The following is a 19185-nucleotide window of genomic DNA, read 5'->3' as shown; positions in this document are numbered from 1 at the left end:
CAAGCAACAATCTGACATAGTCATACTCAGGGAATTATACCTTGCAGACAATGTCCCAGACACCACCATCACTATCCCTGGGTATGTCCTGTCCCACTGGCAGGACAGACCAACCAGAGGTGGCAACACAGTGGTATACAGTCAGGAGGGAGTTGCCCTAGGAGTCCTCAACATTGACTCTGGACCGCGTGAAGTCTCATGGCACCAGTCAAACATGAGAAAGGAAATCTCCTGCTGATTAGCACCTAACGCCCCACCTCGGCTGATGAATCAGTGCTTCTCCATCTTGAACACCAATTGGAAGAAACACTGAGGGTAGCATGGGCACAAAATGTATTCTGGATGGGGAACTTCAATGTCCATCACCAAGAGTAGCTCGGTAGTACCACTACTGACCGAGCTGGCCGGGTCCGAAAGGACATAGCTGATAGACGGGTCTGCGGCAAATGGTGAGGAAATCAACAAGAGGGAAAATCCTACTTGACCTCTTCTGTGCCAATCTGCCTGCTGCACATGTATCTGTCCATGCCAGTATTAGCAGGAGTGACCACTGTACAGTCATTGTGGAGACAAAGTCCCGTCTTCACATTGAGGATACTCCCCATCATGTTGTGTGGCACTACCGCCATGCTAAATGGGATAGATTTTGAACCGATCTGGCAACTCAAAACTGGGAATCCATGAGGCGCTGTGAGCCATCAGCAGCAGCAGAACTGTATTCAACCACAATCTGTAATCTCATGGCCCGGCATGTCCCCCACACTACCATTACCATCAAGCTGGGGGACCAACCCTGGTTCAATGAAGAGTGCAGGAGGGCATGCCAGAAGCAGCACCAAACATATCTAAAAGTGAGGTTTCAGCCTGATGAAGCTACAACACAGTGTTACTAGCATGGCAAACAGCGGAGCAGCATGCAATAGACAGGACTAAGCGATTGCACAACCAACAGATTCAATATAAGCTCTGCAGTCCTGCCACATCCAGTTGTGAATGGTGGTGGACAATGAAACATCTGCAGGAGGAGGCTCCACAAATATTCCCATCCTCAACAAAGGGGGAGTCCAGCACATCAGTGCAAAAGACAAGGCTGAAGCATTTGCATCCATCTTCAGCCAGAAGTGCCGAGTGGATGATCCATCTCAGCTTCCTCCTGAGGTCCCCTGCATTACAGATGCCGGTCTTCAGCCAATCCGATTCACTCCATGGGTGAAGGCACTGGATACTGCAAAGGCTATGGGCCCTGACAACATTCCGGCAATAGTACTGAAGACATGTGCTCCAGAATTAGCTGTGCCCCTAGCCAAGCTGTTCCAGTACAGTTACAAAACTGGCATCTACCCAGCAATGTGGAAAATTACTGAGGTATGTCCTGTGCACAAAAAGCAGGACAAATCCAACCTGCCAATTACCGCCCTATCAGTCTACTCCCGATCATCAGAAAAGTGATGGAAGGGGTCGTCGATAGTGCTATCAAGTGGCACTTGCTCAACAATAACCTGCTCACTGACACTCAGTTTGGGTTCCACCAGGGCCACTCAGCTCCTGACCTCATTACAACCTTGGTCCAAACATGTACAAAAGAGCTGAACTCCAGAGGTGAGGTGAGAGTGACTGCCCTTGATATGAAGGCAGCATTTGACCGAGTATTCCATCAAGGAGCCGTAGGAAAACTGAAGTCAATGGGAATTAGAGAGAAAACTTTCCATTGGTTGGAGTCTTAACTAGCACGAAGGAAGATGATTGTGGTTGTTGGAAGTCAATCATCTCAATCCCAAAACATCAATGCAGGAGTTCCTCAGGGTAGTGTCAACGGCCCAACTATCTTCAGCTGCTTCATCAATGACCTTCCCTTCATCATAAAGGTCAGAAGTGGGGGTGTTCGCTGAAGATTGTACAATGTACAGCACCATTTGCGACTCCTCAGATACTGAAGCAGTTGGTGTAGAAATGCAGCAAGACCTGGACAACACCCCAGTCTTGGGCTGATAAGTGGCAAATAACATTTGCGCCACACTAGTGCCAGGCAATGACCATCTCAAACAAGAGAGAATGTAACTATCTCCCCTTGATGTTCAATGGCATTACCATCACTGAATCCCCTACTATCCACATCCTGGGGCGTTACCATTGACCAGAAACTGAACTGAACCAGCCACATAAATACTGTGACTCTAACAGCAGGTCAGAGGCTGGGAATTCTGCAGCGACTAACTCACCTTCTGTCTCGCCAATGCCTGTCTACCATCTACAAGGCACAAGTCAGGAGTGTGATGGAATACCCTCCACTTGCCTGGATGGGTGCAGCTCCAACGTAACTCAAGAAGCTCGACACCATCCAGGACAAAGCAGCCTGCTTGATTGGCACCCTATCCACCACCTTAAATATTCACTCTCTCCAACACCGATGCACAGTGGCAGCAGTGTGAACCATCTACAAGATGCACTACAGCAACTTACCAAGGCTCCTTGGACAGCACCTTCTACCACCTAGAAGCACAAGGAAAAACCCACGACCTGCACCATCTAGAAGCACAAGGACAGCAGATGCATGGGAACACCACTACCTGCAAGTTCCCCTCCAAGCCACATACCATTCTGATTTGGAACTATATCGCCGTTCCTTCGCTGTCGCTGGGTCAAAATCCTGGAACTCCATTCCTAACAGCACTGTTGGTGTACCTACACCCAAGAACTGCAGCGGTTCAAGAAGGCAGCTCACCATCACCTTCTCAGGGCAATTAGGGATGGGCAATAAATGCTGGCGCAGCCAGCGACGCCCATATCGAAGGAGAATTGCTCCATGAACACTCTGGGTGGATATGACCTCCTGCCCAGAGCCCTTCTCCCCAACCCCCTCCTTCGTCTTTCAGCATGCTCTACGTGGCCTCTGTTCATTCTCCAAAACATGCCATCTTCCAAGCGGATTGCCTGAAACTATACCCATGTCCTGGAGGCAACTGGTTTGTGCAGAGCCTTGAAGTCAGCAGAAGTCCTTCAGCACCTGCCATTCCACTCCCCGTAGGCGTCTGTGACGTGAAACAACTCTAGAAAGCATCATCACTTGTAGAACCGTCGCAACAATAAGAAAACAACCAGAAACTAACCTGTAGGTAGTTGATGAACCGTTAAAACAGTGCTGGTGATGGGGTCCTTCCTGCTGCTCAATGTGTGTTTAGTTGTGCAAGGTTAAAAGAGGGCGTTGGCTGGAGGGTGGAGCTCCAAAATAGCACTACTGGCGTCACATCAGTGTTTCCCTCTGATTGACATCATGATCTGCTGGCACTGCATATGTCTGGCGGTGCAGTCTGGTGCGATTCACCCCATAAAGATGCATGTGCTCTACTTAATAGCTCCAAGTACACTCTTAGTGCCCAGAAAATGGGCGCTAACAAGCCCAATATCTTGCCTGGGTGCAAAAGATAATACTTTGCACTTCATAAAGGGCTGGTGTAAGTTCTTGGTCACATTACCCTATTTTCTATATTAATTTCATAAATTATGCTCTTGCATTATTTAATAAAAATATCTCGAGTAAATAAATCAATTGCAGAAATGTTCATATACCGTTAGTTCCTGTCCTGAAGCAATATTATGATTTGTTGAAAGATGTTCCCCTATTAAACAGTTCCCTCTTAGCCCTCTTGCAGCATACGAAAACAATTACAATAAAATATTGATTGGAGCTGTGTTTTCACCAAATACATTAACTTGAAAAACATTTTTTGTAGTTCTCTCAGAATTTTAAATAATTTAGCAAACTTAGTGACTCAAGATTTCTTGGTACATATAGTGGGTGAGAAATTGGGCTGGTTAGCGCCTGTTTTTGTGTGCTTCGAGTGCCCTTAGAGCTCCAAAATGACATATGTAACCTGTGTCCACACTTTTGGGGCTAATGGTGCCAGACGCCATAGGTGAGAGAGTTAGCATGCACGCAGTGAACATCTGCCAGAAGTATGCAGAGCAGGCAGATCATGACTTTCATGCTGATTTGATGCCAGCAGAGCCATTTTGGCACTCAACACTCCAGCTCTTAGTTACTGGTTGATATTTTCTGGCTGCATTTATACAATTGTTTGGTGCTTTCTATAACTGTTTCAATTTGCAAAAGTCTGAAGGGAGTGGTGGGGCAAGTGCTCAAGGAGTCTTTGCTGACTTCAAGGCTTCCACACAAATAAGTTGCTCCCAGTAGCAATTCCCTTGGACTACAGCATGACTTGGAGAATGAACAAAGGTCACACACACTGGTACAGTTGACATGTGGCACCTGCAAAGCGATGTGCTTGCAGTCAGTGACACTCTGCACATAGGCCAACCTGCAATCCCAGCAAAGCCGTGTGCTCCCTCCACCTATGCATGTGTGTTGGAAGAGGAGGGGGGGGGGGGTGAAGTAGGGGAGAAGGGCTCTCAGCAGGAGGTCATAACTGCCCAGCATGTTCAAGGAGCAATTCTCTTACCTCAACCTCAGCAAGAAACAGTGTGTAAGATGTCTGTGCTTCAGTCAGGATGTCCTCACTGCAATCTCAGAGCATGTTAAGGACTGCATTGCCAGTAGCTGTGAAGGTGAGTGCTGGGAGGAACTTGTATACATCCGGCTTTTTTCAGGCTGGAGCTGGAGATGTTTGCGACATCTCAGAGTTTGCCATTGACTGTTATGTCAGGGATGCCACTGAAGCTCTCTATTCAAAGAGAGCTAACCATATTTCATTCTCGCTTTCCAGAGAAAAACAGGCAGAGCATGTGACTTTGCTAGAATTGCAGGGTGTCCCATGGTGCAGAGTGTCACTGACTGCATGTACAGTGCTTTGCAGGTGCCTCATGTAAATCTGCCCCATACTGGAACCAAAACGGCTTTCACTCGCTCAATGTCCAGCTGGTATGAGAACACAGGCAATGAATCATGCTGGTTAATTCTGACAGCAGTCCTAATGCCTTCATTCTGCCGCAGTTCACTGTACCATGTGCATTTGAGCCACCACGGCAAACCAAAGGGCTACTGAGCGATGAGGGCTGTCTGCTGATGACTCCTGTGTGTAACCCACGCACATGCATACAATGAGAACCATGCTGCCACATGATACGTGATTGAGCAGACGATTGGCATGCTGAATTAACACTTCCACTGCACGGATCTCTCTAGAGGAGCTCTGCAGTATTCAACTGAGTGGGTATCAAAATTCATATGAACATACAAATTAGGAGTAGGCCACTTGCCCCTCGAGCTTGCTCCGCCATTCAATAAGATCATGGCTGATCTGATTGTAACCTCGACTCCACATTCCTTCTTACCCCCAATAACCTTTCACCCCCTTGCTTATCAAGAATCTATACACCTCTGCCTTTAAAATATTTAAAGACTCTGCTTCTACTGCCTTTTGAGGAAGAGAGTTCCAAAGACTCATGAGCCTCTGAGAAAAAAAAATTCTCCTCATCTCAGTCTTAAATGGGCGACCGCTTATTTTTAAATAGTGACTCATAGTTCTAGATTCTTCCACAAGAGGAAACATCCTTTCCACATCCACCCTGTCAAGACCCCTTAGGATCTTATATGTTTCAATCAAGTCGCCTCTTACTCTTTCAAACTCCAGCGGAACAAGCCTAGCCCGTCCAACCTTTCCTCAGAAGACAACCTCCCCATTCCAGGTATTAGTCTAGTAAACCTTCTCTGAACTGCTTCCAATGCATTTACATCCTTCCTTAAATAAAGAGACCACAACGGTACACAGTACTCCAGATGTGGTCTCACCATGTATAACTGAAGCATAACCTCCCTACTCAATTCCCCTCACAATAAACTATAACATTCTATTAGCTTTCCTGATTACTTGCCAAATCTGCATACTAACCTTTTGCGATTCATGCACTAGGACATTCAGATCTCTCTGCATCTCAGAGCTCTGCGATCTTTCACTATTTAGATAATATGCTTCTTTTTTATTCTTCCTGTCAAAATGGACAATTTCACATTTCCCACCTTATATTCCATTTCCCAGATCTTTGCCCATTCACTTAACCTATCTATACCCCTTTGTAGCCTCCTGATGTCCTCTTCACAACTTACTTTCCTACCTATCTTTGTGGCATCAGCAAATTTAGCAACCATACCTTCAGTCCCTTCATCCAAGTCATTTATATAAGTTGTAAAAAGTTGAGACCCCAGCATTGATCCCTGCGGCACACCACTTGTTACATCTTGCCAACCAGAAAATGATCCATTTATGCCCACTCTCTGTTTCCTGTTAGCTAGACAATCTTCTATCCATGCCAATATGTTACCCCACACACCATGAGCTTTTATTTTTCACAATAATCTTTGATGTGGCATCATGTGCTGTGGATAAAGGGGAACCAGTGGATGTACTGTACTTAGATTTCCAGAAGGCATTTGATAAGATACCCTGCAGCCCCCACTCTCATCCAAACAAACTGAAAACACTTCAAACCTGTTGGACAATCGCAAAGCTGAGGTTCCTGCACTCCTGCCCCCTGGGTCCCCTTACCTGCCTCAGCTGCAGCCACAATCTCCTGTCCCTGACCACTGACCAAATCAGAAAACCTATCCTAAGGGGTGTGACCTCCTCCAGGTACAAAGTGTCCAGGTAACTTTCCCCCTCCCTGATGTGTCGTAGTGTCTGCAGCTCTGCCTTCAGCACAATGACTCTAATCTGAAGCTCCTCGAGGTGCAAACACTTACTGCAGACGTGTTTGCCCTGGATTACACTGACATCCAGGATCTCCCACATGCTGCAGCTGTGACACATCACCTGGTCTGCCATCCTTAATGTGTTTTAATGAACTACTTAATTATTTAATTTAATTATTTTATTACCCTTACCACCAGTTCCTGTACTATTTTAAACCTTAATCACTTACCAGATACTCACCAAACAGCTAGCTTCTTCCCCTGTAGTAGAGTAAGAATCAAATCCTACAGGATGAAAAAGTTAGAAAAAGCAAAGGAGGACCTCCTTCCCCTCCTCACCAAACTCCCAGCACTCTGTTCAGCTCGCACTCAGTCCCTTTTTTAACAATCTAATTTGTATCCTGTATAAACTATCAATTTTAATTAATACCTCTAGTCCTGCTTTGTGTTTATACTCTTATTACAACACTTACTGTTACACTACCCAATTGAATATTTTTAATTTCCCAGGTCGTAATTTAAACCAATACACTCCCTGCTGGTCTCTCTCTCTCTCACTCTATGATAAATTCTAAAATCCGCCTTAGTTTTTAGTTTATATACTAATGATTTGATCAAGTCTTATTTCATATTTGATTGATTTAGATTAAATTAAATAAAAAGTTTACTGGTATAATCACCCCAGCCGGCTTTCTGTTTCCCTGCTCTCTCTGTTGATTGTGATTGTGATGTCACTCTTGGTGGTCTGTTGCATGCTGCACAAGCTCGCCATCACGGGGCCCTTGCCACCAGGTATATGGCGAGCAGCTGAGGAGTTGGAGCATGAGGATAAGGAGGAGGAGGAAGGGAGAAGGCAACCTGGATAGCCCCTTCCTACCTGGGCTGTTCATTGTGTGTGATACCAGTTACTGCAACCCCAATTCCCCATTCACTAACAATCCTACATCTTACCTTCCCTCTCTCACTGACCATCACAGCGTCCTCTTGTCCAGAATGCAAAAATAAACATTCCAAACCAAACTTATAAATGAAATAATGCCATATAACATGCAATAGTCAGCTAAAAATCAACAAATCACTCTTGTGCATTCCCTTACTGCCTACCTTCCTTATGTCTTTGCCTGTACTAGTGCTAGTCAGTGCTAATCCAATGGCTATAGCATGGCTGGTGGAAGGTTGTTGACTTTCAGTGGAGGGACTGCAGATGGCCTTGGAGGACGACCTCGAGCAACTCTGGTCCTAGAAGACCTGGCTACGGATTGCATAATCTTGGCATGGATGGCAGCAATCTGGGCTGGCTGGCTGACAGGCAACAGCATAGGCACTTGGAATGGCAGGGGTGGAAGCATGAATGCTGACATCCTGAGACAGGGCAGCAGGTTTTTGCTCCATGGAACCACTGCCATTCCGCTGGGGCAGCGCCTCAGCAATCCTAGTAATCTGTTGGAGGAGTTTGTTGGACTGCTATGACACCCTGCAAGCCTCTTTGAACACTGTGGTCCAAAGCCATGATAGCAGAAAGCTGACCTTGCATGGCAGCTTTCTGAGCTTCTACTGCAGCGCTCAGGCATTGGGCAGCTGTTGCGTGTGCTGTAATGGAAACTGATAATTGGTCATCAGACGTTGCATCAAGGTTGGGTCCACAAATGTGCAAATGGAGTTGGCTACTACCTCCGTGCTGGAAAAGATGGGCTGCAAGTTCTCACAAAGCCCTGTGCCAAGTTTTGTACCAGACTCCACCATGTTCCTTAACGTTGAGCACAGACTTTCTTACAGATTTCCCAATGCACCAACAACTTCATTGTGCGTTCCCATCAGCCTTCTTTTGTAGGCTGCTCCATTGAAGTCTTCATCCAAGTCCTCTGCAGCGGAAATTGTGTGCAACCTCACCCTCCAGCGAGCTGGCAACTGCACTATCCTTGACTCTTGCCCTGGCTGCAGGTCACTCGTGCCCAATGACTCACATGCCTCTATGCTATCCTCTAAATTATGCTCAGTTTCAGTATCTGACCTGTAGCCACAAGTCTGAAACTGAATGACGGTGCATCTTCACCATCACTGTATTCTCGTTGTTCCACCACTGCCTGGGTATCTGAAAGGAGAAAGGCAGACAAGTCACCAAGACCTGATGGCCTGCTTCCAAGGGTTTTAAAGAAAGTGGCTGCAGAGATAGTGGAGGCATTGGTCGAAATATTCCAGAACTCACTGGATTCCGGGAGGATCCCAGCAGATTGGAAAACCGCTAATGTGACGCCCCTGTTCAAGAAGGGAGGGAGACAAAAAGCAGGAAACTATAGGCCAGTCAGCCTAACATCAGTCATTGGGAAAATGCTAGAGTCCATTATTAAGGAAGAAATAGCAGGACATTTAGAAAAGCTTAACGCAATCAAACAGAGTCAACATGGTTTTGTGAAAGGGAAATCATGTTTGACAAATTTGCTCGACTTCTTTAGGATATAATAAGCAGAGTTGATAAAGGGGAACTGGTAGATGTAGTTTATTTGGATTTCCAGAAGGCATTCAATAAGGTGCCACATAAAAGATTATTACACAAGATTGGAGCTCACAGTATTGGGGGTAACGTATTTAGCATGGATTAAGGATTGGTTAACTCACAGAAGAGAGAGAGTCGGGATTAATGTGTTTTTTTTCAGGTTGGAAAGCTGTAACTACTAGTGGAGTGCCACAAAGATCAGTCCTAGGGCCTCAATTATTTACTATCTATATTAATGACTTGGAGGAGGGGGCAGAGTGTAATATATCCAAATTTGTTGACAATACAAAAATAGGAGGGAGGGCATGTTGTGATGAGGACATAAGGAATCTGCAAGGGGATACAGATAGGTTGAGTGAGTGGGCAAAAACTTGGCAGATACAGTCTAATGTAGGAAAGTGTGAGGTCATGCACTTTGGTCGGAAGAATCAAAAGGCAAACTATTATTTAAATGGAGAGAAACTCCAAAAAAATGCAGCACAGAGGAAACTGCGTGTTCTTGTGCATGAAACACAAAAAGTTAGCATGCAAATACAGCAAGTAATTAAGAAGGCAAATGGAATTTTGGCCTTTATTGCTAGGGGGTTGGAGTTTAAAAATAGGGAAGTTTTGTTACAACTGTACAGGGTGTTGGTGAGGCCGCACCTGGAGTACTGTGTACAGTTTTTGGGATATACAGGATATACTGGCATTGGAGGCAGTTCAAGAGAGATTCACTAGGCTGATTCCTGGGATGAAGGGGTTGTTGTATCAAGAACGGCTAAACAGGTTAGGCCTTTATTCATTAGAGTTTAGAAGAATGAGGGGTGATCTTATTGAAATGTACAAGATTCTGAGGGGGCTTGACAGGGTAAATGTTGAGAAGATGTTTCCACAAGTGGGAGAATCTCGAACTAGGGGACATAGTTACAGAATAAGGGGACACTCATTTAAAACTGAGATGCTAGGAATTTCTTCTCTCAGAGGGTAGTGAATGTCTGAAATTCTCTACCCCACAGGGTTGTGGAGGCTAGATCACTGAAAGTATTGAAAGAGGAGGTAGATAGATTTTTGAAATATCGGGGAGTTGGGGGCTATGGAAGCTGAAGGAATAAACAAAGAACTCCAGCCTTTACAAGTCTAAAGTGTGATCCAAATCTGCTTCAAACCAATGCCTCCTCTAAGCTGCGCGGCCACACCTGAATGTTCCCAAGCCGGCCGTGCACAAGTTGGCCCCTTTAAGTTACTGCGCATTTACAGCCGCACAAAAAAACTTCAAGGGCCTGCACACTTAAACGAATTGGCCATGCACTGCAAGAAAAAAAATTAGACGGTATGTTGCTTCCAAACCGCCCATTTCTGGCTTTATCCGAGGCGGGAAGGTGGGCAGACGATCAAGCCATTCCAAAGAGGTGGGTTTGACCTTTAAATATGATAATGAGGCTGCGAGCCTCACTGTCATTCTGCTTACCGACTTTAACTACGGTAGGCTGGGTTACCTGAGCCTCGGGAAACCCAGTAGCAGTTTTATCAAAGGGAGGACTTAGCGGATTCAGGAAGTAAATGCCTTTATTCCTACCTCCTGGATCCAGGTGTCTGTCTGAAGAGCCTCCGCGATTATGCACTCTCCACGGCCTCCCCCTGCCACCACCCCCCCGTCCCCCAAAGGCCTCCGACCTACCCGCAACCACAAGGCTCCAAATCCCGCCCCACCACCAGACCTCAGATCTGCCCCCACTACACAGTCCCAAACCCTCCACTACGAGGCCCTTGATTCCCCCTCCCCAGAACCCTGACCTCCACTCCAGGCCTCTGCCACTGGCCTCCAATACCCCTCCACCCAGGTCCCAAACTTCCCCCACAATGCTTCCATCATTCCCCCCACCAGGCCTCCAATCCTCTCCCCAAAAGCCGCTGATCTCTCCCCCCGATAACGGGGCCCCAGGATCAGCAGCCCAATCGATCAACCCAACTAACCTCCTACCTTCAGAACGGCCCCTCCCCCTCGACACGATCAGCCCCTTCTCCCGCCTTTGACATCATTCTTCTTCGACGAGAGCTTACATGGTCCTGTGGCCTTCACCAACTATGAAGTTAAAACTCTACAATGTATGAGACAATCCCAATTCCTGGGTTCCCCATGACTTTCTGAGACACTCACTTAAGTGATCAATTAAGTAAAAATTTAGCCCTTCCTTTCATCATTGAGAAAAATGACTTTTTAATTATATTACAGGAGGGATACCATTAAAATACTACGCTCTGTTTAGGAAAGCAAACTTCACAAACAAATTGACAGAAAGCCCAAGCTTGGATTTTTCTCCTGGTCTAGGTTAGCACAGAAGTGCAAGGGAAGTGTACTTAAAACTGGAGGTATCACTCTGCCAAAACCGAAGCTAATTTTTCTCCTTGTCAATTTGCTCTCAGCACAAATATTGCTTATTATAGGAAAACCCCTCTGGGAGGAAGGAAAATCTGGTGATGTGGCTGCTGCATTAAACTGGCTATGGTTGCGGAAAGTGTTAAGGCAACCATTTTGTGTTTTTACCAATTTGGCTCACTGCAGTGTCAGAGACTAGTGGTTTTTCATGGCACCAAGCCCACAAATTTTAGTTTCAGTTGAGGTGTAACTGTTTGCAATCCAGTAAATGTGATCTGAGATTTTTGCTCTGAGTTGGGAGACCCACCAAGTGCAGTGGAAGGCAGTAGTTTTGCCAATGAGTGTTATGGATAGCAACCCTGGTAAACAATGTCAAATAAAGTTCAATGATCTCCCCAAGGCAGCTAAAGGACCAGGAAGCAATGATACTTTGGAAAAATGCTCTGTAATAAGCTTTATAGTACAGTACAGTAAGTGCTACAGAGGAACACACACAGGAGCAAAATCCTTCTGAGGAGGCACCGTCATGGGCTCCATCACCCCCAAGCCCATCACAGAGAGTGGCGCCCTGGGTGGGTTTTTCAGTGAGCTAGAGGGGTCCACACATATTGGCACACCCAACACAAGTGAGGAGGAGCAGGTAGTAGTGGCATGGACAGCCCAGGAGACAGTTTGCCAAAGGGCGAGTTCCTCTCCCAGCTTCTTTGAGGAGGACAGAGATGTGGACTTCAGGGGCAAGCTATGAAAAGAAAGTACATTCCAGAACAAGGGTTCATATGCAGCAAAGTGGGGGAAGATCGCTTGGCTACGCCGAGGGTTATTTTCTTAAAAGGACAAAGTCCAAGATGACTTTACTTCATGCAATGATGTCAATATCATAAATCTAGGTGGAGATTTCATGAACAAGCAAGAAGTATCCAATATCCATCCAGCATTCGGATTGTAAAATTGTCTACAATTTTATTACTATGAGCCTGTATTTGTTCCTTAATACCCAGCATAAATCTCAATTTGCCTTGCCAAATGAAGACAAAGAAGTATTAACTTTTTTTTCTATGTTTAATAGATCTAATTTTTTCATTTGCAATGCCTTATATGAACTGCCAAAATTGCAGCCAGTGCACAAGCTCTCTTGGCAATGGAAAACAGGATGTGCCCCTAAGACATAATTATGCAGATCACATTGGACTGCCAGGTAATAGCTGACATTTTTTTACTAGATCAACAAGGCTAATGTTCTTCAACTGGACAAGTATTATAAATATCTGAGTTGAATCCAGAACAGTCCAAGAGACTGAACTGTAATTCATTTGGGTTGTTTACAATTCTTTTCACATCCAGTGAATTCTCCTCCCCCTTTTTTCTTATACTCTTTCAGTGACAAAGTGATAAGTTGAAGTTTACCTGCTTAGTGACGTCTGTCCTCCATGGTGCCACATCCTGTCCATCACACCACCCATTTCTGCCATACAGCCATGTGCCATGTTCATTCGGGACCACACCCTCTAAAACCTTGTTGGCACAACCCAAAGAAGTACCTAGGTGGAATAAATGTGATAATTTAAGTTTCTGTTCAGTTTGTATGTAAAATATCTTGTATATTAAATTTGGTGGTTGGTTGCAGGTTTCATTATGAGTGTTTCATTATAGTTGAGCTCTGATACATATTTTCAATGCTAAAGATGTGAAACTGTGACACGCAACAGTTGAACTCTGAAGCCAACTAATTATCTGGCCCAAGTTTTGTTGACAGTTAGAAATGGTCAGTGCAAATAAATTCGCCAGAAAAAACAACAGACCTGAGGATTGGGAGCAGTTTAGAATTCAGCAAAGGAGGACCAAGTGATTGATTAAGAAGGGGAAAATAGACTACGAGAGCAAGCTTGCAGGGAACATAAAAACTGACTGTAAAAGTTTCTATAGGTCTGTGAAGAGAAAAAGATTGGTGAAGACAATTGTAGGTCCCTTGCAGTCAGAAACAGGGGAATTTATTATGGGGAACAAAGAAATGGCTGACCAAATAAATGCATACTTTGGTTCTGTCTTCACAAAGGAGGACACAAATATCATACCAGAAATGTTGGGGAACACAGGGCTTAGTGAGAGAGAGGAACTGAAGGAAATCAGTATTAGTAGAGAAACGGTGTTGGGGAAATTGATGGGATTGAAGGCCGATAAATCCCCAGGGCCTGATGGTATGCATCCCAGAGTACTTAAGGAAGTGGCCCTAGAAATAGTGGATGCAAGACTCTGGAAAGTTCCTACAGATTGGAGGGTAGCTAATGTAACCCCACTATTTAAAAAGGGAGGTAGAGAGAAAGCAGGGAATTATAGACCAGTCAGCCTGACGTCAGTAGTGGGGAAAATTCTAGAGTCCATTATCAAAGATTTTATAGCAGAGCACTTGGAGAACAGTGGTAGAATCGGGCAGAGCCAGCATGGATTTACGAAAGGGAAATCATGTTTGACAAATCTACTAGAATTCTTTGGGGATGTAACTAGTAGAGTTGATAAGCGGGAGCCAGTGGATGTGGTTTATTTGGACATTCAGAAGGCTTTCGACAAAGTCCCATATAAGAGATTAGCGTGTAAAATTAAAGTGCATGGGATTGGGGGTAGTGTATTGCGATGGATAGAAAATTGGTTGGCAGACAGGAAACAAAGAGTAGGGATAAATGGGTCTTTTTCCGTAAGTCAGGCAGTGACTAGTGGGGTACCACAGGGATCGGTGCTAGGACCCCAGCTATTCACAATATATATTAATGATTTAGATGAGGGAACTAAATGTAATATCTCCAAATTTGCAGATGACACAAAACTGGGTGGGAGGGTGAGTTGTGAGGAGGATGCAGAGAGGCTTCAGGGTGATTTGGACAAGTTGAGTGAGTGGGCAAATGCATGGCAGATGCAGTATAATATGGATAAATGTGAGGTTATTCACTTTGGTAGCAAAAACAGGAAGGCAGATTATCAGAACTATAAACTGAGAGAGTGGAATATACAGCGTGACCTGGGTGTTCTCGTACACCAGTCGCTGAAGGTAAGCATGCAGGTCCAACAGGTGGTAAAAAAGGCAAATGGTATATTGGCCTTCAGAGCAAGAAGATTAGAGTACAGGAGCAGGGATGTCTTGCTGCAATTATACAGGGCCTTGGTGAGGCCACATCTGGAATATTGTGTGCAGTTTTGGTCTCCTTATCTGAAGAAGGATGTTCTTGCTATATAGGGAATGCAGCGAAGGTTTACCAGACTGATTCATGGGATGGTGGGACTGACGTAAGAGGAGGGATTGAGTCGGTTAGGATTATATTCGTTGGAGTTCAGAAGAGTGAGGGGGGATCTCATAGAAACCTATAAAATTCTAACAGGACTTGACAGGGTAGATGCAGGAAGGATGTTCCCGATGGTGGGGAGTCCAGAACTAGGGGTCATAGTCTAAGGATACAGGGTAAACCTTTCAGGACTGAGATGAGGAGAAATTTCTTCACTCAGAGAGTGGCGAGCCTGTGGAATTCGCTACCACAGAAAGCAGTTGAGGCCAAAACATTGTATGTTTTCAAGAAGGAGTTAGATATAGCTCTTGGGTCTAAAGGGATCAAAGGGTATGGGGCGAAAGTGAAAACAGGTTACTGAGTTGGATGATCAGCCATGATCATAATGAATGGCGGAGCAGGCTTGAAGGGCCGAATGGCCTACTCCTGCTCCTATTTTCTATGTGCAAATCATATACGCCCATGAGACAGAGCTTCTAATTTGTAACACCAATGGCAGAGAGACACACACACACAGAAAGGCCCAAATGGAGAGTAAGGCAGGTAGCTTCTTTGCTTATTCTAATTTGATTTCTTTAAAAAGGGTTGCGTTTTGAAAGCAAACAAAGCCTCTGAGAGGAAAGGTGATAAGAAGATAAGGGTGAAGGGAGGACAGAATGATTGAGGGTGAAGGAGGCTGGCTTCTTGCCCCCAATCCTGTGGATGAGTGGAAGTGGGGGGAATGAAAGGAGGATTAAGGGTAAGCTGCATGATGGATGGATAGAGGGACTGAGCAGGTAGTTTGAAAGGAAAGAGTTACAGATGATGGGAGAGGTTGGAAGGGAAGGAGATAATGGGAAAGTGAAGGGTCAGGGATACAATGGGAGCAATAGAGTGACAGAAGGATGAGTGATTGGGGAAGAGGATGGGATATGAGCCATTGAAGGGCACATTTTCCCCAGAACTCACTCCAAATGTAGCCATTAATAGCTCATTTCCCTGCCACACTATGTCATAATACCTACCCACCTCCCATCTGAAAGGAAAACATTTAAAAGTCAGGAAAATAGAAACAGGAGGACAAAACAAAGCAAAATGAGTTAAGGAAAGAGAAAGACAGAAGCAGAAGAGACAGAGAAATAGCACCAAAGACATGAAGGATAGATAAGGGAGTGACCGGACTCTTTTCCTTACTGGCCCCCATTTTAATATTTTGAATATATTTTCTATAATCAATATAAAGTACTGAATATAATTTGTAGCTAGTATTTTTGTATATAAATGATATATAAGTGGGTGTGCAGAAATATGGCAGATGGAGTGTAATGTGGGAAAATGTGAGGATGTCCACTTTGGCAGGAAGAATAGAAAAGCAGAATATTATTTACATGGAGACAGACTGTAGAATGCTGTGGTACAGAGGGATCTGGGTGTCCTTGCGCATAAATCACAAAAGATTAGCATGCAGGTCCAGCAAGTAATTAGGAAGGCAATAGAATGTTGGCATTTATTGCAAGGGGATGGAGTATAAAGGTAGGGAAGTCTTGCTACAACTGTACAGGGCATTGGTGAGACTGCAACAAGAGTGCTGTGTACAGTTTTGGTCTCCTTACTTAAGAAGGGATATACTTGCATTGGAAATATTTCAGACAAGGTTCACTAGGATTCTTGGGGTGAAGAAGTTGTCTTATGACGAAAGGTTGAGCAGGTTGGGCCTATACTCATTGGAGTTTAGAACTATGAGTGGTGACCTTATTGAAACATATAAGATTCTTAGGGGGCTTGACAGGGTGGATGCTGAGAGGATGTTTCCCCCCGTGGGGGAATCAAGAACTAGGGGGGGGCACAGTTTCAAAACAAGGGGTCTCCCTTTTAAGATAGAGATGAAGAGGAATGTCTTCTCTCAGAGGGTCGTGAATCTTTGGAATTCTCTACCCAGAGAGCAGTGGAGGCTAGGTCATTTAATATATTCAAGGATGAATTAGACAGATTTTTGATCTACAAGGGAGTCAAGTGTTATGGGGGGCAGGCAGGATAGTGGAGTTAAGGCCACAATCAGATCAGCCATGATATTATTTGAATGGCGGAGCAGGCTCGAGGGGCCGAATGATGACATTCATTCCACATTAGTGCTAAGTAATAACCATCTTGCACAAAAGAAAACCTAGTAATCTTTTCTAAACGTCAACCTCATCACCATTGCTGAAATACTCACCATCAACATTTTGGGGCTCACCACTGACCAGAAGCTGAAATGGATCAGCTATTATCAACACCATGGCTACAAGAGCAGGAGAGAAGCTGGGTACTTTGTGATGTGTAGCTTACCTCCTATGACTCAAAGCTTCTCCACCATCTACAAGACTCAAATCAGGAATGTGACGGAACTGTCACCACTTGCCCGAATAGCTTACAGCCACAAAAACAGTCAAAAAGCTCAACACTGTCCAGGGCAGGTCAGTTCACTCAATTGGTGTCCTTGATCTAGACTCAATATCCACCCCTTTCATTGTCGGTGTGTTGTGGCTGAGTATGTATGGTCTACAGGATACAGTGCAGTATATCACCAAAGTTACCTCGATAGCACCTGCTCCCTTGAAGCTCCTACAATTGAGAAGGAGAAGAGGAGCAACTTCATGGGAAAGCCAATATCCCATCGAGGTGGTGTACCATCCTGTCTTGGACATATACTGTTGTTCAGTCATTGTCGTTGGGTTAAAGTCCTGAAATGCCAATGTGTGAGCACCTTCACCACAAAGACTCCAACAGTTCAAGGAGAAGGGCCAATAGCACCTCCTCAAGGCAACTAAGGATGGGCATAAAATGTACCCTTATCAGTGCCAGCCATATGAACAAATAAAAGATATCTGTGTGCTGTTGCAGTTATCAGTGCTTTCCAATGCCTCTAACTTAAAAAAAACTAAGATAAGCTTTTAATAAAGCATGGGAACTTTGAAGTCAAAGTTCTAATTCTGCTTTCCTTAAGGTATCAGTAATAAAATTTGTTCTTCAAAAACAGGCTATTGTTAATACCTGCAATTCTCCTTGAATTTTCACCTACTCTTTACAATTAATTGCAAGAATGACCTAATCAAATGAAATACTCTTATAAAACAGTATTCAATGAAAAAAATCAGAGGTATTGAAATAAAGCATGAACACTTTCTTGGAGTGGTCATCAGTGTTTACAATTGCTTACCATTTAAGAGAGACTACAGCCTTCACAACCAGATATTTATTATGATCATCAATTATAATGACTCTATAGGACAGGAGAGCCAACTGTGCAACAGCCCCGACAAACAAATTTCTCTGCAGCACCTGTGGAAGAGCCTGTCACTCCAGAATTGGCCTTTATAGCCACTCCAGGCGCTGCTTCACAAACCACTGACCACCTCCAGGCACGTATCCATTGTCTCTCGAGATAAGGAGGCCCAAAAGAAAGAAAGAAATAGGACAGGCTAACATATTTATTTAAATTTGAAAAAAGTCTGATAACCAAAATAAAAGCGAGAGATTAGCACTACGAATCAGATGCACCTGGAATTTATAACATAGTTTATGCTTCTACTAGAAGACAGAACTTTTTGCAAAACATATTACAAAGATATATTGCAAGCAACAATCCCTTTAATGATGTTGAGTTCTAATTAATTACTAGGTTTCTTCTGCCTTTGTTAATTTCACACAAATATAGGGAAAATAATTATAAACATTATTTTAAAGGCCGGTGATTTTAACTGCTTTTTTACTAGTGATTTGGATACCAGGAGATCCTCATCTCCACTACTAGTCTTTCTCATCTTCTCTTGTTGTCTTTACTTTACTACATTGGTAACTAGTTAGATACGCAAATAAATAAATAAGATTAGACAGATGTGACAGGGCTGGTGATGTGCCGTGAATGTAACAAGTGGGAGATTGTGGAATGCACTATATCTGCAGTAAGTGTCTGGAGCTTGAGCAACTTCAGCTCAGAATTGCTGAACTGGATTCTGAGTTCCAGACATTGCGAGGCATCAGAGAGGAGGAGAGTTACCTGGACTGTTTGTTCCAGGAGGCAGTCACACCCCTTAAGTTATTAGAAATTTAGAGTTGATCAGTGGATAAGGACAGCAGGGTGTGACTGCAAATCAGGCAGGTATGGGAATCCAGCATGTAGAAGTGATGGAGAGGCCTCAGCCCTTGACTTTGACCAACAGGTACAAGGTACATGCTACCTGGGTGGATGACAACAAGCAAAGTTACGAAAGTGCTTCCATTTTTAAAAAAAATCATTATCTTCAATACTTTTATTTTTTTGAGAACTTGTGTTAAAACTGAAAAGATTCCATGGGCGTGTTTTTTTTTACCAAGTTCACCAACAAGACAAGATGTTGTTTGAAAGCCACCTGTGCTGGAGGCCACCTGTGATTTGGGCTCAGAAAACAGCAGAACC

At 44.4% G+C, this 19185-nt stretch overlaps 1 protein-coding gene across 2 annotated transcripts in view; it reads right to left on the bottom strand.

The window, feature by feature from the left end:
* Window positions 1-19185, bottom strand: part of si:dkey-256h2.1 (uncharacterized protein LOC337520 homolog) — a 314605-nt gene that overhangs the window by 17949 nt on the left and 277471 nt on the right. The window contains exons 11-12 of one of the 2 annotated variants that reach the window (XM_068009788.1): window positions 12901-13034; window positions 11101-11202 (exon numbers count right to left, since the gene is read on the bottom strand). In XM_068009788.1, coding sequence (XP_067865889.1) covers window positions 11131-11202; window positions 12901-13034 — 206 coding nt within the window. In that variant the 3' untranslated portion in view covers window positions 11101-11130. The remainder of the gene's footprint in view (window positions 1-11100; window positions 11203-12900; window positions 13035-19185) is intronic. The other variant, XM_068009780.1, reaches the window with a different exon arrangement.

Source organism: Heterodontus francisci, chromosome 2 (genome assembly GCF_036365525.1).
Source record: "Heterodontus francisci isolate sHetFra1 chromosome 2, sHetFra1.hap1, whole genome shotgun sequence".
Taxonomy (NCBI): Eukaryota; Metazoa; Chordata; class Chondrichthyes; order Heterodontiformes; family Heterodontidae; genus Heterodontus; species Heterodontus francisci.
Note: the sequence above shows the minus strand (reverse complement) of the source record. Positions and strands in the feature narration are given on the sequence as shown.